Below are 21,862 nucleotides of genomic sequence, written 5' to 3' on the forward strand. Positions count from 1 at the left end.
AAAGTCTGAGGGGTTTTTGTATTTTATTACTGATATAGTTGAGAACAAAGACTATTCTCAGAAGGGTAACTTATGTTTTTAAATCCACATTTTAAAAAGCTTCATGAGATAACCGCTCATTCCAGTGATCATATATTAACCCTAAAAAAATGTCAAGTGATGTACAGTAACGCTCGTGATTCTGTGCCTGCTCTGGAACTTCTCTTGGTGAGAGCTGGCCTCTCATTATTCGGGGTCACGGGTCTTACCTTGGGGATGGAGACGTTGGCTTGGAGGCCCTTGATTTTCACATTATCTGGTTTGACGGACAGGTCCGTCTGGCCGTGGGAGATGTTGATGGAGCCAGGGGTCGTGCCCTCTGTCTTGGACAGCTTGTGCTCCTGCTTGCCTGTTTGGCTCTGTGTGGATCCAGATCCAAAACAGTGGGACATCAGTCGTTGGACACAAAAGTGAGCTTCAATTCAATAAATGTTTGTCAAATCTCAGAACAATTAGAATAGAAACACTTATTTCACACTGTTTTCTTTGACTCCTTTTACTCACAGACTCAGTGACGGTGGACTTGCTGATCTGATAAGCCTCATTGAGGACTTTCCCATGAAGGTCGTCCAGAATTGCCGCAGGGTGTCGAATACTGGCAAAGTGGACCATGGACTCAATATACCTGGAACAGAGCAAGCACACACCGTGTTTCACCGTGTTAGAAATATAGTAAAAACACAAAGATCTTACAAACTTAATCAAATGTAATCAGATTTACTATGTCACTACATCTTCAACCTTTTAGCTACAGTTCATCAATCTCCACACTTTTCTAGCCAGGAGCTACATGCATGTAAGAACACTGCTAGCCCAGCTCTGTTAGCCTTTGGCAAACTAAAGATTTACACTGGTAGACCAACCAAGAACGAGACCAGACTTTGAAGGACTGTTAGAATTTCAGAGCAAAGATGCAGTGTGCATGGTGATTAAATTGACTTAAGGTCAAATCATAGCCTCAGGCTAAAAATAACGCTTAACTAAGAATGTGCAGTGTGAGAAAGACTTTGAGTCATTAAGCACCAAGGTTTTTTTAATCAGGATTTTCAAAATGAGATTAAAAAATCCAGTGTTAAGGAGGATGTGGTCAAAAAAGCAGAGATGACATACAAGGTTTCAGAACAAGGTTGCAGAACGATGACAAACAGTATTTCAAAGACATCAAGACATAATGAGAGCCGAGAGAACACATGTAAAAAATTGGTTGCTACCTGTCCAGCGATTCAGCCACAAGGGGCGTGAGCACCACATTGATGGCCCCCTTCACCTCCACGATGGCAGTGGTCCTGGTCTGAGCTAAAGGCTGCTCCAGAGTCCAGTCATCTGTTGTTGTGTCCTCATCTGTGTTGTCCATGGCTCTCTTGTCCAGCGGGGTATATGGTGTACTGTGGAAAAACAAAAATGTTTAAGTAGCGATCACAGCACAGGTTGGACAGTGTGAAGCAATTCATCATTCGGCTGAGTGAACAAATTCAAAAAAACACATTTAACTGAGTTGGAGCGTGGTTTTATTGTAAATTTTAAAAGATGAGATGGAGAAAAAAATGTGGCTTTAATACCTGTTATTCTCTCCCATCAGCTGAACTCCTCTATCCAGGAGAGAACTGGCCGACAGGCCCTGCTTTATCACCTAAAGTGTAAAAGAAAATGTTATGTCTTAAAACTGAAGCACTGGGTGTATTGGGGGTGTTGAGATAAAATCTTTTAAACAGCCAATACCAACACAAAAGTCTTAAGTTTCTGATAAAGGTTACATAAAATACACAAGACATTCAGTCATTAGTGACAGACCTTAAAGCTGGGGACAGAAAGCTGGTCAAAGGAGGCAGAGCTCTCCTCACTGGTAGGCGTGTCCAGATCTAAGGGGCGGTGCAGGGAAGACTTGGAGGTCCTCTTATTGGTGGGCTGCTTCACAGACCAATTTGAGACCTGGCAGTTGTGAAGTAGAAATATGTGCAACGAAAAAAGTCACCACAGAGACAATAAACTGGTTATGTAATCATTATATGTGTCACCACAAAATATATGTATTTTATACTATGGGGCAATAATATGGGGCAGTTGGGCAGTTACAAATAATCTTAGCAACTGTCTTTCTGTGGTGCTGTGGATCTTCTGAATCAAACAAAACAAGATAAAACTGAGGAGATATGGGAAGCTGTAACTGAGTACTCCTGCCTGTGCAGAGGAATGGTGCAAAGTGTGCTAACAAGCATTTTGCATGTGCTGATATTAGAATGAACCCAGTATTTGCATGGATATGGACCAAAAGTGAGATATTTGACCTGGTAGTGGGCCAGGTAGCTCTGGTAGCACGCCATGACGTGGGGCTGTCGGGTGACAGGTCCGGGTTCAGCTGTCTTCTCTGCCTCCACTGAGCTCTCTTCCTCCATGGCCAGGGCTGAGACGAAGGAGGCCTGGGATGTATGGCTGGGCAGAGGCTGAGGCGGGAGCGGGGGCAGCGTTGGTGGCAGCGGCAGGGGGCGTGGCTCGGTGATTAACTCCCCATTGAGAACGTACGTGAGGGGACCCTCAACGCTGTGGTAGATGGAGCTCCGGCTAGGGGAGGTCGAAATATTTAAATATGGGCATCAAAAATATCAATTGAATATCATCAAAATGACGTTATTTTGCATTTGAATGACAGGCATTTGTTACATAATACAGCTATCAGCAATGATTAAGCAATGTAGAAATCAACCATGCTTGAAAAACACCTTCTTTTTAGCAGCATTCAAGCCAAAATCTACAATACCTCTGCTCTGTATCTGCTTTACTGTTCTTGATTTCAGCCTTACGTTTGGGTGGGCTTACACCAGTAGAAACTTATCATGAGGCTGAATGGATTCTTTGTGTTTGTGTAGAGGCTATATCAATCAAAAAGCGTGCTGAAATCAATGTGAGAACATTTGGGGTAATATGAAAATGACAAGGCAGTTGCATAACAAGGCTGAAATCCAATTTGCAAAAAACACACCAGCAGTAAGTGGCTGCCCATGGATCAAACATCTCATTTGCTACAACCTCCTCCACATCACATCCATCCATGCATGATCGAATCAAAGTAATAAATGAAAACTGCAACGTGTTCCACCTCAGGGCGAGTTGCTTTACACGATAAAATTCAAAACTCGTTGGGTATTAAACATAAAAATGTCATGACACCGTTAATGTATTCCTGTATAATGTGCCATCAAGACATATTTCAAAATCATTGCAAAGCTGTCAGTGTGAATCATCAGAAATTATTTGAGGCAAGTGTTTACTGCTTTCTCATTCTAATCTGCAGTGGTTTCCAATACATTACTTTTTGTTTTCAAATTGCAAAAAGGTTTCTATAGTATTTGCCTCCAACACCAGCTGTAATGAAACTCAAATTCTATTGCTCTGTTAAAGTAAAGTTTGGCTGTAGAGCATCTGTTTTATTAAAATCCTGAAAATGTGATTTTTTTTTCATAAAACTATAAAAAATTGAAATTTCACAGCAACATCCCTAAATAAGAACTGACTAAGTGGGGGGGGGGATCAAATACGTGCACTCATCATAATCGTAAAATGTAAATCATAAAGGGTAGGATCCCCTGAGAATGGTCCTTTAACATAATTCATAAGGGGTAACACTTAAAACAATCTGGCAGGGTCAGAACTTGTGAGACAGGTCATTAATCCATCTGCCCTTCAGATGAGAAATAAGAGACTCTTTGATGTTACTGTGAGCCGCCTTGAATCTATCGTCACCTTAATCCCATACTTAACCTTGATCTGGCCCTACAAACAGTCTCCTCTCAAATTTTTGAAACTTCGAACTTTGAGAACTTTTGTGAGCTCCGCTGAAGCTGAGCAGAATATTCTCCGTCCCATCTTATATATCGAGTTATTGCCTCAGCTGACCTGTAGTTTTCCATGTGATACGGGGGCTGCTGTGGCTGCTGCATCTGCTGCCTCCTCTTCTTCTTGCGGCCTGGGTATGTCCCTGGACCCTCATCAGCACTGCTAATTGGCTCAAAGTCCTCGGCGGCGGAGAAGTAGGCCTCGCTGTCGGCCACGGACATGCTTGAGTCGGCAGAACGGTACTGATGGAAGGTGTTGGAGTCCGCTGAGGGAGTGAAGGGAAAGGAGCCGTAGCTTCTGCGCTGGCGCGGTGAATCCAGGACGTTCTCGTCGCTGCGGGAAACCTCGCTGCTGAACTGGACGCCTCCGGAGAGCACAGGAGGAGGTTTGTCGGTAAAAACGGCCGCCGAGAGGCTCTTGGTGCTGCCCAGGCGACCTGAGTGAACCGAGGACTGGCGCTTGAGAGGGGAGCAGAGGGGTGAGCGCACAGATGAGCGGTCCTGGGAGCTGTTGGGTGAGACTGGTGAGACCTCTGGGACTTCCCCTAGGGTGCTGCAAAGTAACCAGAAAGATGAAATTACTGACATTAAAAATCAATTATAATAATTAAATATTAACTACACCCAGGCTGAAAATTCAGATTTAATGCCAAATAGTGGTTCCTACATGATCTGCCTGCTTAGAATTCAACATATTTTTCCTGTTAAATCACATTTTACATTCAGTTGGGTGCAGACAATAATAAAAGCAGTGTGTCATTCTGTTTGTTACTCACTCAGCAGGGCTTTTGCCGTTCATGGGGAACATGCGCTCCTCTGTGCTTGGCGAGGGGGTGTCCCTCTCCCCAGCCAGCAGGGGCAACGCCGCGCTGGACGAACTATTTTCCTCGGAGGAGGAGGCCGAGCTGTGGGAGCGTTGGGGCACCTGGAGACTGAGGTGCTGCTGACCCCGCCTCTCAGGCAGCTCAGGAGGCAGACAAGGCGAGTGTGTGTCTGTTTTCAGCCCGACAACTCTCCCTATGAAAAACATGGAGGGAACACCCTTTAAATAAATTTTATGGCGTCATCTTGGTGTTTTATTTATGTTATCATGTCTCGCATTATCAACATTTAAGTTTACACATAAAATCATTTCTGTCTCGTGTAGATACATTTAGCCGACAATGATAAAAAAAGGATAAGAAATCTTACTCTTGTTGTTTTAGTATTAATATTATGGATGTAACTAATTCTTGATTTTCCTTGGGATCCACAAGAAACCCCTAAAGCAACTCCTGAAGGAGCACAACCCTTCTACAGGATATCAGGCAATGTAGATTAAATCCCAGCAAATCCATACCATCCACTTTGGGTGTTTCCTTTGTAATGATCCACTCCCCAGGCTGTAGCAAGGACTGGCCGTAACACATGTCTGACTCGGAGCCAGTGGTGGAGAACGCCGATGAGGAAGACGGCGTCAGCTCTTCCAGCCTGAAGAAGTCCAGGCCCATGTTGGTGCCGCCGAAGAACCTGCAGCCTCCGAGGCAGCCGCAGCGGTTCCTGCTGCGCTTGTTCCGGACGCCAGCCTCTTCTGGCCACAGGAACCAGAGTCTGAGCAGACGAGGGGAAAAAAAGTAAGAAAGATTAGTAGGTAGTGGGAGCCATTGTCATTCATTTATTACCTCCTTTGTTCTGTTAAGTTTACCTTTCTCATCACATGCAGTCCATTTAGCTACAGGAATAAGAAATGTCATGTCCAGCTACAACCTAGGAAAGAACATCTGTACCGATAATGGTTCCCTGCAGACCTTTCATGAGATTCTAAATGATGGTAAATGTATTATCGCAGAGGGTGGCCAATCTCCTGGCTAATTATCACATATTATGGGCTGGATCACTGTATATGACAGGATATGAATCGACATTGTTTCTGTTCAAATATATCTACTTTACATTATGAGCTGAACCTCACCATGAAAGTCGGTGACTCATTCTTATTAGTCTCTAATTAGAGAATTAGTCATTGCTACTTTGCAAAGAATTTTCAGTTGTGATAAATGGCGTTTTTATGAATACCCTTTTAAACTTGAGAGTGCTACTACCTCTGAGCAAATTCAAAAATGAAATAAAAGGTGAACAATAGTGGCTGGTGATCTAAACAAAGACTAACACAATGTTGAAAAGATTCTCACACAATGTGGGAAGCGCTTGGAAAAGCAAACGACAGATGACACTGTGTGTTTTCTACCTTTTGGTCTGAGCATCGTGTAGTTCCAGAAAATGCCTCTGGACTTCACATTTGGCTGGGTGGTCCGCGGCCAAGGCAATGTCTGCTGTGATGAGGTTCAGGTTGAGTGAACCCGCCTCCAGCCAGACAGAGCGTCGCAGCAAAGGGGGCTGACCGAGACCTAACGGTTGACCCGGACCTTGACCCTGTCCAGCCGGCTGCAGCCTGGTCGCCTCGCTGTGCTGCTGCTGTTCAATGTACTGCCGGATGTTTATGTCCTGCACCACAGCACTGATGCCCTCTCCCACTGCCTGGTTGTGCAGGTTGCAGTTGGCTACGCGAATAATCCCCGTCTAAGGAGGAAGAGAGAAAGGGAAATTTTAAAGGATCTAAACACATATGGAGGAAAAAAAAAAAAAAAAATCAACCATATATTTTTAAACTGACATGGAGTTAAACTATCATGACTTTGGTGCTAATTACCTTGATACTGGCAGCACAGCCGTGCTCCACAATGAAGAGGTCAACTCCGTCCATGGCCAGTCTCGTCATGGTGTACTTCAGCTCCTCTGATGTGCGGCAGTGACCTGGCAGGCAGCTCAGCTGAAAGACAGCCACCATTTAGCACCAAGTTACAAGGAAGCAATCTCCAATTTAGTCTGACTGAGCTTTACGCACCGCTACGTAGCCTGTAGCCAGAGATACTCGGCTGTCAGAAACTAATGAGGGCTCTCAGGCAGAGTTTTTTAAAAATATCCTTGTTTGCATTTGCATAAAATAACAAGACATTTTGTGTGAGACACTTGTTTTCTCTCAGCTTCATTCCATACATCATAGCGTTGTCGACATATGCTATGTATGGCTGCTGTGATTACATCAATAGTTTTATGTTACAGGCTGTTGTTCCATTTCTTCAACTGTGTAAAAGTGTGCTCTCAGAAAACGCCACAGTGTTCTCCATTTATTATATTCCTCTCACACTGTACAGTTCTGACCAACATTGAAATCTGCTATAAAAAAAAAAAAAAAAGCTTTCAGGCATAATGAGCTGATTTAGTAGCTGGGGTCAGGGTTCAGACACACAAAGCTGCTCACTAGTTCAAAACAATGCTGGACTGTTACAGGAGAGGGAGTGAGAGTGTGATAAGAAATGAGGCTCCCATCTTGTGTAGCATTTTTCTGTAGCGTTTGTACCTTTGCATCACAGATACGACGGTCAACACCGTGCTGGCAGATGACGGAGGGCTTGGGCTGTTCCAGCTGGAACTCTCGGGACACCACGTGGAAAACAAAGGTTTCACCCCACTCTATCATGCTGGCCAGCTAATAATCACAAACACACAGACATATTAGCACTTCAAAACATCAATTAATACACTTACTGCAAGGGAAAATGCACAGAGTAAAAAACAAGACTAAAACAAATGCAGTCATTGTGTGGGTGTACAAAGCATAAAGAAAACCTAACACAATTATAAGCTGTAACATACAAAATAGGAATTCTTCGTTTCGACAAAATCTCAACTCTATAAATTCACCACAGCAGTATTTGTGGCAGGGCTATTCTTGGATAGCATTATATTGTACAGGTGGTTCATACAAGCAAGAAAAGTACCTGACTCCAGTCACACACACACACACACACACACACATATAATTGCCCACACACACTACCACTCACACACTCAGCTGACCTAAACAGCTATACATATCATAATCATAGCATAAGGCTGCACATATATAATACATGAGAGCCCACATTATACACACACACAGACACACACACACACACCTGTGGTACAGTGACCCTGCCAGTAAGCCCCCCGGCCTGCATGTCAATGAGCCAGGCGTACTCCAGCGTGTCACTGCCCAGAGGAAGGCCCTGAGCAGAGAACATGGCGTGGGCCCTCATCTGCAGGCCAGACAGACTCAGGTGGCCATCCCTCAAGACCCCGTCTGATGTGGGTCGCTGTGGGCAAAAGAACAGATTCATTTATTTTTACCTTAAAATCATTGCCTTAAGGTGCAGGTCAAATGACAGAAAGTGGGAAAAAAAAAACCTCAAAGTGATTTGCTGGTGCTAAAAGCAATCTTTAGTTGAAGTGAAATTTGTGATTTTTTTTTTTTTTTCCCATAATAACCTGACACGTGCCATAAGAAGAGCTTGTTATCCCACCAGAGGAGAAAGATGAGGGCCACAGGGGATTAAGGAAAGTTATTCACTCTGAGCAGGAAATAGGATCCAACTCGTGGCTAAAGCTTAGAAATTCTGAGAGATTATACAATATGCAGCTGCTTATGCAAACATGTGGCTGGTGCAAGCATGTTTCACATTATGCAACACTTATTGCAGCTTTATTCAGGGCGTTTTCTAAGGGGCTGAGTCACCCTTTCAGTTACCAGATTAAAGGGTAGTTGTTTGTGTGATAATTGTTTATTCTACTAAACATATAAACCCACATAGCTGAATGTTTTTAACGGTAAAATGCAGGCACTAATGTCATTTTGTGTCTGTACTGCTGTCATTTATCTTTTACTAAAAGCTTTCATAAAAATAAACTAAAACAATGTCTGCACAGTATGGAGCCGAAACAAACAGTAGCTTGCAGCTGTGTAGTTGTGTTTCGTACCTGGTAGTTGTCACTGATGAAGATGTGAATGGGAGACAGGAGCAGCTGAAGCATCGTCTCCTTGTAACCCTTTTTCATTTCAAAACACAGCCGCTCCAAGAAGCCGGATGGACCTTCGGGACCCTCGCTGCTGCAGTGCTGGAGGCACCCGGGAAAGTGAGCAAACAGATGGAATCGTGCGTCAAGTCGTTTTCATAAACAAAAACACACGTCAACTTTAAAAAGCATGACTTGCAGGTTTAGATCAAAAAATAATTCTTTAATAAATACAGTGGGTTTCAATTTAGATCTGCACACTTTATTTTCTCATATGTTCGTTTTTATATATTGCAAACAATATCCTGATATTTTTCATACTTACATACTTCAAATTTAAATTATTCATATTACTTTTACGTCTGTCTCTACAGATTGTCTAGCATGCATACCGTGCACATTTTCATCAGATCTATTTCACACTGAAGTGGTGGAATTATTTCATTATCTTTTAAAGAACCCTACTTGCTCTACCACACTGATCTCTCCGTCTCGCTCTTTTATTCTTCACCTTTCTTTTTTAAGCCAAACTGGGGTATTGGGAGTCATTAGTCTTACCATGGGCAGTCGGCCGTGGACTTTGTAAAGGTTGATGAGCACAGTGATGTCCCAGGGGCGCAGGTCCAGCGGATGGAGGTCTGAGGTTTCTTTCTGTTCGCTGTCCTCCATGCCCAGAGGAGACCAGCCGAGGCCCGAGGAGGTCGAGGTGGATAACACGGGGCTGGACACCGCCTCCTCAAAGTCTGTGTACATGTCATCCTCCCCAAAATAGTTTTCCTGTGGGGATAGCAGCAGGGGAGGTCTGCAGGCTTTCTGGTGGATTGGAAACTTAACCTTTCCTATACCAACGCTTTCCTGTTTTCACTAAAAGTGTGTTTGTTACTGAAGCAAAGCAATGACAACCAACTTAACAAAATTAGAAAAAAAAAAAAAAAAAAAGATTTTAAGATTATTACATAATAAGGATGTCTTTACCTTGATGGAAATCAGTGCTCGGAGCAAAGGCCCATAGAGGATGATTTGAGAATCTGGAGACATTTCCATCTCCACGTGAAGTCTGTCAGGGGGGAGCTCTGAGGGGTCAGTGGGCACCCTGCTGTGAGCAGCTGAGGAAGATGTGGCGAAGCGTGGCGGGGCATTGTGGGGTACAGATGTGTGTTCTGGGGGACGCAGAGCTGACAGCATTGATTCCTCCATTTCAGACACTAGGTAAGGAAGCAAGCACATTAGATAAGATTATGTCAAACACTGATAAGGTGACCGAGAGAAGATTTTAAAGAAATTTCTTTTCACGGATCATAGTCTTATAGTTTAGAAAGAACAGCATTGATCCTATTGCAGCGCGCTTACGTGACTGTTTGAGCTGCTCATCAGCCTTCTGGGGATAAATGGGATGCCAGGTGTAGTCAATGATGAGCAAGAAGTTGGGTACACTCCAGCAATCCACCCAGCCAGCCCTGATATAAGGAAGAAAAATATACAGTCATGATGCCGAAATTTATCGTCGTTTCAAGTGGATTTTCCAGTTCATCGTTTGCTTTATGAAGCGTTCAACTCGAGGACATACAGTACAGGCAAGACACGGTAAATGTGCTGCGCTTGATTTCTCTGCAGCCCAGAGTGCGCCGATCCAGACAGAATTTGATCATACCTTCCCAGGGGGCGGGGGGTGAGTGGGTCTCTCGCAGGGTTACATCAGTATAGTCTGGCTATGGGCTATACATAATAAATGATCTCGATGTTGAGTTATCATGTTCAGAGTGCACAATGCCTGCTTCTACAGCACCTGTTTGAACTTTTGCCGACTTTTTTATGGTGGTGTTTACAATATGGAAATAGAGGCTGATTTCTCCAACCAGGGGTGCAGACTAAGATGGATGCAGACTAGTTTTATACATAATTAAGGGTGTAAATGGACCGATTTGATCTCATCTCATCTCTACCTCAAATGAGGGATACCTTAACATTATTATGTAATACATACATACATAATTGAGGATGCTATATAGAAAGATGTCCAAACAGCCCCATTAAACAGCCTATTACCTCTCTCTTAAATCCAGAAGACAGCAACTACTGAAGCAACCAAAGCATGAAAAGGTTAGTGGTGCATTTACTTGAAATTACCAGCTACCACCTTGGCAACCTTTCCTTTCTACCTGAGCACTGATGTGAGTCAGTGTTACAACGGTGAGTCACCCTACTCTTTTGCTAACATGCTCACTTTTTGCCCACAACTAGAAAGAAACCATTTGCAGGTTTAACTCACTCTGCGTGGGTGATGTTCCTCCAGCAAGACTTGCTGGGTTTGGGAGGGGGAGCGCCTTGATTCTCCCCCGGCATGAACATGTCCGGAGGGAGCTTGACGTTCTGGTAGTCTTTGGCCAGGGTGAGGAGGGGGTAGCGGCTCGGGTGGCACTCCGGCAGGGACAGTCGCATGTCTGTATCCTCCGCCTGAGGCGGGCAAAACACATAAACGTTCATGCACCCACACATATTCATAGCTGGTGTCAAAGTTTTCACATCTGTGGGCGCATAGAGTCTTTAAAAAAATATGAAGATATACAGTATGTGCAGTCAGCTGTAGATATATTTTCCCAAAAACAGGAGAAAACATTGCAAATTAAACTCAAATAAAATATGAACATTTATTTTTGGAATTAATCACATTCACTTAAGGCATGACTCACCTTCAAGCTGAAGCGGGTATGGCAGGTGGTTGGAACAAACTCATTGAAAGGCAAAGTGAAGTCTATATTAAGCGTCTCGCCACACGCTGCCAGGTACACTAGAAAAGATCAATAACGCAGCTGATTAGTGGAGTATACACTGCGCTATATATCAAGACAGATATAGAGTAACAGAGTCACAGTGTCCTGTCATGGGCAGGAGCTTCCGGGGTTAAAGAGGCATTATGATGCTTTCATGGCTGGATTTGGATTTTTTTTTCTTTTCATTTTTTTGCAATAGTGCTAAAGCTATGCTTGCTTATTGAGGAAATAAAGACAGGATAAATGAGTTCTCCCTTTTACCATTTTCTATTCTTCACGGTCACAGAAATATCTGAACATACAGTCTGTGTCTTACAAGAGCTGGCACTGTGGTCTGACTCGACATGTTTGCACATTGTTACAGAAATCTGCTGTAGATATTAATGTAGAAAATTAAGCATCCGACTGAACAAATCTTCACATTCTGTAACCTAACACCTCCATCTTACTTGCTGAACATTTCATTTGTCAACTGTATAAAAAAATAGTTCACCAAAGTCAAATACTGTATATTAGTTAAATACTTTCTTTCACTATGTGCATGTGCATTTTGGTCATAAGATATCTTGCTCTCGAGTAAAAGATATGAATCTCTAAACAATGAATGTATCATATATATATATCATATTTTTATGAATGTATCGTAGAATCTATCTGCATCTAGAAGAGCATCTCTCTCACCATTCTCTTGCTGCTTGGTGGAACAGTCGATCCAGTTGTGCTGATTTGCCGCCCAGATCATCTCAAACTGGTGGAAAAGGATCTTGAATTTCCAGGAATACGGCACAAAGGAGTAGATGTCTGGGGCGCTATCACTCGCCCAGTCCTGGATCAAATCTAAAGAGAGAGAAGGAACAGTGATGAAATGGAAAAATGGGAAGTTTCATACATTTTTCTATTGAAGTGCTAAGCGCTAAATGCTAATAACCTGATTATAAAACCTCAGAATATTCAGATTATCAACAACAATTTGTGTTTGCTGGAGGACTCACCAGTGAAAAAGTTTTTCTGGGCGTAGATGAAGTGGTAGGTGGCCTTGTACACCTCAATCTCACACTGCCACGACTGAGGCATGTTCCACACCCGAGGGTAACTGGCTATCACATGGAACTGAGATAAAGGCAGAGGCAGGAAACAATTTCACTCCCGGCAGAGCGATTGCTATTTTTCAGGTTTGACATGGCATTTGCTAAAGTCTCCCTTGCATTACTAGCCAGCTAACAAGTGGCAATTTTTTTTCAAATTTCTCCTTAGAGCTCCGTGTGTAATCGCCTGCCACTTACAGCTAACATCTCAGCCTCCAGAAGCGTCCTGTACTGCATGCTGCTGGTGGTGTCCACGTGAAGCAGCTGACCTTTGATGGTGGGAGAGTAGCCTGAGGGCAGGAGACGGAGGCAGAAAAGCAGCGACATCAATCCTCAAAACCCAAAGCTACAGCTAAGTTCCTGCAAATAATGACATTTACCAGCCACATCTCAAAAGCTACTTATGTTAACTACATTTCTGGGAGCAGAGGAGAGCATTGACTGATGACTGACCAAATATTATCTGCTCAGGGTGATAAATTATTACACATTGGTACAACTGTGGCTGTTCCCTGAGTTCAGTTGTATTATTCTGGATATCAAGTTAAACTGAATGATGGTTATTGATGGTTTTACTTGATCTTTGGTCTATAATGTGGGGAGAAGTATTAGTATTGAATTTAAGCTCAGTTGCCCACATACACAATGGAACTGTGAAGAAAGTGTGATCTCAAGACATCCTAGATAAATAATAATAATAATAATAATAATAATAATAATAATAATAAATAATAAAAAAAAATATGTGAATTATGATTTATTATGTAAGTTAATAGGAAACTGCAAAATTTGATTAACTCCCTACGTTTATGTAAAGACGGCTCATGATGCATTTCGATACATTTCAATGGAAATAAATACAGTGGTGTCCAAAAGTCTGAGACCACTGTCCCATTCACTTGAATGGTAAAAGTCAAATGATTAGATCCACATGAGCCAGGATTAGGCTGAAAAGTCTTTCATTTCATTTCATTTCATTTCATTTCATTTGGTATACTAGCATGTGTTCATCCTGACTTCAGAGTAACGTGCCATGCGTTAATCAGTGTGTAAGTGTGTTATTATCAAATGACTGGGAAACTGTTGATTTCACATGCGCTTCTATATGAACAACAATTTGTCCTCAAGACAGTGGGACATCAACTGATCCGAGTTCTTCCATTTTAGTCTACTGATCTTATTTCTGTGAAACACACACTTACCATTCTCTCCTACAGTCATGGGGATGTTGACTTCCAAGTAAGAGCCTGCACCTACATTCACATGGATGGCATTGGTTTCCTAGTAACAGAGATGAAGACAGAGCAGGGAGGGGGTTGGGTCGTACATGCTGTCAGAATATTAGAGAGGGAGCCTGACTGCCTTAAAAATGAAAGAAAGGCACCTAATCTGAACAAAAATAGGTTCAAAAGAGGTGATAAAATGACAGTCTTCCCTGACTCAAGCCATTTTATGTTTTAACTCAATGTGCATTCATGTTGTTATTTAGTATTCACTCCACATACTTTGCTCTGTGGAATTCCCTGCACTGCTCTAGGATGGAAATTTGAAAAGTATAAAACATGAACCAATATCAATATCTTAAACATGGTGAAGCATAAAGACAAGGACAAGGGGAACAGCAGAGAGAGGACGAAAGATCAAAGGGGCTGGCAAGAGAGAGAGCACACGAGAGAGAAAGTAAGAGTCACCCTGTTTTTGGTGAAAAGCAGATCGATGGTGGCGTCAGCAATGATGTTCATGCGGAGCTCGAATGCCTGGATCTGTCTGGGTTTTCCTGGCTGGGCGACCTCTGTGACTTTCATGTCCTGGTAGTCGGCCGGGATGAAGAACTTCCACAGACAGTCCCTGAGACACATTTAGAGTGTGCTCATGTAAACGCAAGACCATATTTGTAAAGCCCAAATCTGAAGCCTTCAAAGTTTGAGCCATGACCTTTCAACAACAGTCTAAAACAGCACTCATCTTACACTTTTTACATTTATACTGTAGCTGTATCTGCTGGTGTAATACACCCAAAAGATAGTGTCTTCAAACTTATGTAATTTATAGATTTTACCATTGCAGGGAAACTGATTGGTTTGTAACTGCCAAAGTCAGTCCTCAGAGAACTGGCTCTAACTGCTCAAATTACAAAAGCAATTGTGGCATTTTTGTGCTGAATCTTCGGTTCAATATTTGGTAAGATTTTAAACAACATTTATAGCCACGCTTTTAATGTCAGAAAAATGCTTTTTATAATGCTGAGATTGACTAATGAATGTATCATTACTGCGTGCTTGTTTCACACCTCTGCCGATCCGCCCAAGGCCCGTAGTTGAAGTCAGTTCCTTTTCCACAGACGATATCCAGACCCCAACACGGAGGCAAATCCTGGAGCTTATCACCCTCACTGCACGTCTCTGCCTCCTCCCCACTCTCCTGCTCCACAGGGACCAGACCTGCAAACATACGCACACTCATGTATCTTCTGCTAGTAATGAAGTGCAGAGATAAATACAGCATGTCCAAATCTCTCAATGTGAAACAATTCTGTGCATTTCTTTCAGGGAAAAGACATGTATTTTTTGGTATTGTTGCTGCACTGCTGGTTTTGCTGGTTCACAGTTTCAAACTGTCTGTGTGTGTGAGTGCGTTAGTAAATACCGGGTTCATCCTGGTAGTAATAGATGTCAACGTCATTGGACTGCATCACCACAAAACCTTCACCCATCAGTCTGGGAGGTCTAGAAAACGAATCCACAGAGTCAGTGTTTACAGATAAAATCAATGGTCACAGCAGGTCAGCAGGTCCCTCAAAGGTCCCAAAGCATTATACAATTAAATATTCTCTGTTAAAGCTTTATTCTGGCATGAAGACATTTTAATTTTCTAAATGCACTGGCTTTCCTCTTACACATTTTTACTTGATCTCACTGTCATTCCAATAAAGCGTCAAGGACTGCTGGAGGTTTTTCTATGCCAAGAGTGACTCTTTAACTTTGACGCAATTTTACTTTCAAAGTCGTTTCATTCAGTTTAAGTGGGGATAATGGTTTATGGCACTCAAGCTTATTACACAGTTCAGTTAAAGCTGCCAGGTGAAACATTCACACGGCAACATTTTTGGTATTTGGTCTTTATTCTATATCCAACAGCTTTAACCTTTAAGAAGGCTGCAGCTCCTACACTCAGCAAAGTAAAAGCAGTCGCACATTAAATGCAGTGATAAGTAATCAAAGCAAAAAACTCTTAAATGTGGCACAAAAAGTTTATTTTCAGTTTTTATGGAGTGACTCTTGTGCCTGGCTGTGTTTGACATTCATACCATACATTACATATTGCAATGAGAGTGGTGCACAGAATTATCCATTGTTAACTGTATAATGATCTACATCTCTACAGTTATTATGGCATGCTTTAAAAAATGACTGACACAGGATATTTTGAGGATCAGACAAGAACTTTATCTCTAAAAACATTTTGGAGAAAAAAGTCTTATTACTGACAACGACAAGTAGAAATGTAGAAAAAGTAGAAAAGACGATGGCTACACGTTGCTTTGAATAAATAAATACTCAACTTTAAGTTTCATTTCTTTTATATGGATTTCACCCTTGAATTTAAACAGCAAAACCTCTTCAACTACAAGCCTTTGACAACAGGTGATTTTACAGAGAGAAGTACATGACTTGGACTTACTCATCATTCTGCATGCCCAAGTAGCGTGGACTAGGAACCAGCATGACACGCACATTTTCCAGCGAGCCTTTGACGATGTGCATGTACTGGTCCAGGTGGCTGGATGGAGGCTTGGTGGCGTACGTCAGGAAGGCGTCCTCAAAGTTCACACACAGAGTCTGCGGGAGGTAGTGGTTCCCAAACGCCAAGCGACCCTACAGGAGAGCAAACACACATGCAGTTAAAGAACGAGGCCGAAACGCTCTTACATCCTTCACCAACTCCTTTTCGAAACATTACTCTCAAGCTATTTCTACAGCTGGTATTTTTTTTTTTTTTTTTTGTTTTAGACCACCAACTAAATTCCATGAAATTTCTGTTGAATTTCAGGAGGTACTCACGGTGCTGATGTTAACTTTGATGACAGGAATGAGGGAGCGCCAAGACGACGAAGGGTCTGGACTCTCTGCTTTGATGTTCACACTACACAAGGAGCAGAAGACATTTCAGTCTTAGAATGGTTCAGTGGTGCTACGTTTCCAGCATCAAATCAAGGTCAGTGACACCTTAAACAAGACTAATATTTAATAACGGGAAAATCCGCTTGATGAGGCCTCGGATGTACCTGTCCAGGGTTTTGTTTCTGTCCTCTCGTCCCCTCTCTTCATCTTTTTTGGGTGTTATGAGTGTGGGTTCCAGTCCGAAGGTCTCCTGTAGGCGGGCGTAGAGGTCGGTTCGGTTGTAGACGTGGAACTCAAAGCCGTTGACTGTCACGTAAAGCCTGGTCTCTGCCTTGGGGTCTGATGACAAAAGACAAGAGAGACATCTCAAAGGTCACCTTCCAGGAATCTGACTTCCTTCCATCAACAGAACAAAATAAGAGCTCTTTAAAATTTACGCTGGGGCTGTAACTAAGAATTATTGTCATAATTTGACAGTTAGTTTCTTACTTAAATTGTTTCATCGTTTGACCTGTAGGTATGTTTAATGTATGTCTAATATTGAGAAATGCATAACAATATCTCAAAGCCCATGTTGTCATGTTCTTACTTTGTCCAAACAATAGTTCAAAACCCAAAAATGTTCCGGTTGCTATCTTAGAAGCAAAAGAAATGTGTGCTCATATATGTGACAAACAGAGAGAGAATTTTTTGTCATTTTTGCTTATAAAGAACTTAATCTTTTAACTGATTATCAAAATTGTTGCAGCTCTAATTGACACTATTTTCTGCAGGTGACTGATGAAATAATTTGCTGAATGATCAACAAAATAAAAACTTCCAAGAAAAGGACATTAAAGCTTATCCTGCAGGCTAATTACAAACTCCTGAGTTGAGTTAATCAGTGAACAATTTAACAATTCATTAGCATGAATCTAAAAACAACAGAAAGTTTTCTTCAGAATTTCTTTTTTCTTTATTGTCCAGAGGACAGTCACAGTTGACTCACCATGCTGTTTCTGTTTTGGGTTATACATTTTCCACCAGCGAAATATGAGGAAGCCATCCTGTATCCTTTTACACAGAAAAGAAAAAAAAATCAATCAATTAGGTGTAAGCTATGAGGTTATAAAGCTGAAAACACACCGGTGCTGCGGCGCCTCATATTATGCGTGTCAAGTGCCGGTCCTAGCACCAATAGGAAGCATCTCGCTGCAACGTGCCATCAACATAAAGACCACATACAGAGGACAACGTGCATCAACTTCAAATCATGTGTGGTCACTGGACACCCACCAGACCTATGGTTCCCCAGGCAACATCTTTTTTTGCCATTGCCTGATGTCTGAACATGATTGTGGGTCCTAAAGCTCCTTATGTTTCTCAACATCAACAAGTAGTCTCTCCTTATCCATTGTACACACACAAGAAGCAACAGAAAGAGGGAGAGCGAGAGGTGAGGAGAGGGAAGACGAACTGCTACAGTAGCCGGGAAATACAAAACAGCCTTTTCTCTGGAAAAACAATGCGTTTTTTCATTGGTAACGAGGCTGGAAATGCAACAGTGGCGTCGAGTGTCGCCGGGCAGTGTGTCAATGTGCACAGGCGCGCACATAGCTGTGGGGTTGCACACAGAAAATCACTGAGGCAGCTGTTTTGATGCGCACTGTTCAGCGGGCGTGTGTGTAGGCCTTGAGATAGAAGAACACGGGAGAGGTCACCTGATGGACATGTCTTGGTTGATGTAATAGACGTCTCTGAACATGACTTTCCCCGACAGCACAGAGAAGGAGAAGGAGCCTGTGGAGGAGTGGACAGACACAGATTGTTAGCATAACACTTTCATTAACAATAATAGTAGCTTTCATCATACTGAGTGAAATAATTTAATATGATCAATTTCCAAAAGTCTAAACATGTTTGATCACGGTGGTGTGAATTCAAGTTAATAAAGGAGCTAATTAATATGTTAAACAAAAGATGTAATTAGATGGTTCTGTAAACCCTGGTAAAAATAAAAACTCTGTGTTGCTGAGATATTTAATCACCTTGTCTCTTCTCTTATCATTGAGAAAAAATAATCTTAATTAGCATCTAATCGTACAAGTAGGTCACAGGCTGTCACTGAGCAAGAAAGATGAGCTGAAAACTGAACATGATTTTCTGTCATTAATCCTTTTTGGCTCATAACGTCTTCCTCTGTTTCTAATTATTTCATGCTAAAGAAATTTCAGCGCCTGAGTGGTTCAACTCTAATCATCCCAGTCCTGTTTGTGGTATTTTTGACTTTTCTGACTCGAGACAGGATCTGCAACTTGCCCAAGACCAAATCACCGGGACGCTTGTTTTGGTCACTGCTTCCTACCTACATCTACAGCTTTTACCCGACTCAATCCTGGCCATGAAAAGACACACCCTAAAGCACGTTCGAACCTGCTAAGCAGAAAACAAGTTTTGTCTGTAAAGTGAGAAGTGTCAAAACTGTGCTGTTTGTTATGAAGATTTGTTTATTTCCAAACGCTGGTGCCATTACGATGCAAAGAGACGTTAACTAAGCCATGCGCTCCTCATAAAATGTTAATTCTGCCTTGGTAATCATTCTTGTGCTTCCTATTTGCTCACAGACAGTGAGCTGCAGATTCCTGTCCACATACACTGCCGTGATGCTAAGTAAATATAAGAATTTGCAAGTTCATTAGGCATGACTAAGACATGCTCTGGCTTCTTTTTTGGTTAATTACATGGCTGTAATTAGAGTCGTATTTCAGAGCAGATGCACCTGACAAGATCTACTCTTTAGTAAAGAGGCTGATGTTTTTGTAAGAACCTATTCACTTGCTAACAAATAATTGAGTCTTAAGTTACACTTGAATTTATGCATTTATAAATTAATTCCTGTGTCATTTATGTAGAGAAATGCAATCTGGTGTTGGTTGCAGTTTGCTGTTCATGCTCTGTGGAGATAATCACTGAGAGAACCTGGCTCATCATGAAATATTCAGCAGCCTGAGCTAACGCCTTGAACTGAAAGCTTTGGCAGTGTTCCTCCCGCCTATTCATCACAGTGTGATGCTCCTGATGAACACACCGATGTGAATGTAGCCATCCTTGTAGAGTCTGTTGATGATGAGGGTGAGGATGAGGCCAATGTTGCGGGAGTTGTAATAAGTTAAATAGATGATCCATCCACAGGACAGAATGGTAGCTGTGGAAAAACACAAAATGGTCTCAGTCAGTAAAAGATGATGAATTCACAAGCCAACTAAAGCTCAGCTTTAATTAGAATTCCTGATATCACTCTCAGATTGATACAGTAAGTTTGTTAACACAAGAAATCATAATAACATTTTTAATGTTTTCTGATGCTTGGAAATGTTTGCTTCCATCTTCCATCTTCCAACTTCCATTTTCAAATATAAATCACTGATGCTGATTTTGCCTCTGTTAAGTCAGATTCTTTAATTATACATGTGAATGACCGTGTTATTTATAAGGTCAACAGACTTGTGTGAATGCAATGTGCCAAACGCTACTTTTTCTGACAAGACAAAGACCCATTCACACAAATTCATTTCTAGACTTTATTGTCTAAAGAATATAGCAATGCCGGTGGAATTCATATAGAAACTCCTTATCCTTTCATAGCTGGGTTCGACTGCTGCACTCAAGGCTCTTTTTTCTTATTCCTGAAAGAGTTTTTTTTTTTTTTTTTTCTTCCCAGGTTGAAGATATTGCAGTGATACAAAAGAAACAGCATCTGTGAGTCCTGTAATATCATTGGCCTACTGAGAGCTGCACCTGAACTGAGCAGTAATTGGAAACTATCTTTTGTCATACTTTAACTGAATTAAATCACAATGAAGTGAAGATGCAGCCAGGACAACTACACGATTAAAAGCAAATATAAATTAAAATTTTTCGTGAGATGAGATCTTAAGCACATTAGGGAATAATGCAGAGGTTTATCATACTTTTAACCGTGCAGCTTGATGCAACACACCTCAGTTTATTTAACAGTATTTCACATATTTTAAAAAACCTTATGAAATGATACTGAAATGATCTCTTGTGCTTACCACATTATTAAATTTGTTCTTATCAGAGGCCAGTACACTAACATAAGGTGTAAGGGACTGAAATTATTACTCCTCCACTCCTGGATTACATGTTACCAAACCTCTGTTTAATAAATGAGGTACAAATAAAAGTAGTAAAAGAATTTCCACTATAGCTTAGACCAAATGATGCACGAGCACATCTTCAATGAAACTGCTGCTCCACTAACAGGAAACCTGAAAGTGCTGACAGGTTTGCACTTTACATGTGACAAATTATATGAGGTCTCATAAAAATATCTATTGATCAGGGCATTTTCCCAACAGTGCAGATACAGAGCACTCACCAACGAGGAGCCAGATGAAATTCGAGTTGTGCTTGGTAAGAAAGTCATCCAGATCCACGAAGCTGGGGAAGGTGCTTTCATTGTTTTTGGCAACATGCCCATCCATGGCTACAGGCTCTCAGTCTGACGTCTAAAACTGAAAACGGTCAGATGTCAGATTGCTGCCATGGCACAGTGACAAAACAAAGAGTAAAAAAAACATGAACACAAAAGAGCAAGTAGAATAAAGCAAAGAAAGACAAAGAGGGAAAGAAAAAGTGTTGGAACTTTTTTTTTTTTATGAAGCAATGGGTACTGCAAAGCAAAGAAAGCTAACTGAAGCTAAAGTCTTGAATGAGAATGGTGGCAGATGGAATTGCAAGACATGCAAATCCAGGGTTTCTGGCAGGTTCCCCAAATTAAATGAATTACTTTTTAAGACCTTTTTAATACCACATATAATGCAATTTCATGCCTGTTTTACCAGCCAAAGTATGAAAGTTATCACTGAAAACCAATAAGTATTAGAATTATTTACCAAGTGCATTAATTTATTGATATTAAGATCACATTTTTCAGTACTTCCAGGTTGTCAATAACATTAATTCCTATTATTAACATTAATTAATCATAACATAACCTGGATGAGCAGCAGATGGACAAATGCACTGAACCACTTAAAAAATAGTATTGTACAGTCTTCAAATTGTTGTTTAAGACTTCAGTTCATTTGTATTGTACCCACCCTTCATAAGAGCGGAGCACTGGGAATATAGACAATAAT

General features: G+C 41.6%; 1 protein-coding gene across 1 annotated transcript in view; it reads right to left on the reverse strand.

Annotated features, from left to right (window-relative positions):
- Nucleotides 1–21,862, reverse strand: part of kiaa1109 (KIAA1109 ortholog) — a 70,450-nt gene that overhangs the window by 46,561 nt on the left and 2,027 nt on the right. The window contains exons 2-34 of the mRNA XM_022750155.1: nucleotides 21,100–21,235; nucleotides 19,786–19,902; nucleotides 18,419–18,497; nucleotides 17,707–17,771; nucleotides 16,883–17,057; nucleotides 16,659–16,740; nucleotides 16,279–16,472; nucleotides 15,244–15,323; nucleotides 14,888–15,038; nucleotides 14,289–14,445; nucleotides 13,800–13,878; nucleotides 12,796–12,887; nucleotides 12,505–12,622; nucleotides 12,194–12,349; nucleotides 11,432–11,529; nucleotides 11,011–11,195; nucleotides 10,092–10,198; nucleotides 9,717–9,946; nucleotides 9,300–9,518; nucleotides 8,706–8,843; nucleotides 7,868–8,044; nucleotides 7,270–7,398; nucleotides 6,559–6,678; nucleotides 6,097–6,428; nucleotides 5,209–5,459; nucleotides 4,646–4,886; nucleotides 3,931–4,422; nucleotides 2,325–2,598; nucleotides 1,831–1,968; nucleotides 1,599–1,669; nucleotides 1,251–1,424; nucleotides 544–664; nucleotides 249–398 (exon numbers count right to left, since the gene is read on the reverse strand). Coding sequence (XP_022605876.1) covers nucleotides 249–398; nucleotides 544–664; nucleotides 1,251–1,424; nucleotides 1,599–1,669; nucleotides 1,831–1,968; nucleotides 2,325–2,598; nucleotides 3,931–4,422; nucleotides 4,646–4,886; nucleotides 5,209–5,459; nucleotides 6,097–6,428; nucleotides 6,559–6,678; nucleotides 7,270–7,398; nucleotides 7,868–8,044; nucleotides 8,706–8,843; nucleotides 9,300–9,518; nucleotides 9,717–9,946; nucleotides 10,092–10,198; nucleotides 11,011–11,195; nucleotides 11,432–11,529; nucleotides 12,194–12,349; nucleotides 12,505–12,622; nucleotides 12,796–12,887; nucleotides 13,800–13,878; nucleotides 14,289–14,445; nucleotides 14,888–15,038; nucleotides 15,244–15,323; nucleotides 16,279–16,472; nucleotides 16,659–16,740; nucleotides 16,883–17,057; nucleotides 17,707–17,771; nucleotides 18,419–18,497; nucleotides 19,786–19,902; nucleotides 21,100–21,205 — 5,298 coding nt within the window. The 5' untranslated portion in view covers nucleotides 21,206–21,235. The remainder of the gene's footprint in view (nucleotides 1–248; nucleotides 399–543; nucleotides 665–1,250; nucleotides 1,425–1,598; nucleotides 1,670–1,830; nucleotides 1,969–2,324; nucleotides 2,599–3,930; nucleotides 4,423–4,645; nucleotides 4,887–5,208; nucleotides 5,460–6,096; nucleotides 6,429–6,558; nucleotides 6,679–7,269; nucleotides 7,399–7,867; nucleotides 8,045–8,705; nucleotides 8,844–9,299; nucleotides 9,519–9,716; nucleotides 9,947–10,091; nucleotides 10,199–11,010; nucleotides 11,196–11,431; nucleotides 11,530–12,193; nucleotides 12,350–12,504; nucleotides 12,623–12,795; nucleotides 12,888–13,799; nucleotides 13,879–14,288; nucleotides 14,446–14,887; nucleotides 15,039–15,243; nucleotides 15,324–16,278; nucleotides 16,473–16,658; nucleotides 16,741–16,882; nucleotides 17,058–17,706; nucleotides 17,772–18,418; nucleotides 18,498–19,785; nucleotides 19,903–21,099; nucleotides 21,236–21,862) is intronic.

This window comes from Seriola dumerili, unplaced genomic scaffold (genome assembly GCF_002260705.1).
Source record: "Seriola dumerili isolate Sdu_G_001 unplaced genomic scaffold, Sdu_1.0 BDQW01000149.1, whole genome shotgun sequence".
Classification (NCBI taxonomy): domain Eukaryota; kingdom Metazoa; phylum Chordata; class Actinopteri; order Carangiformes; family Carangidae; genus Seriola; species Seriola dumerili.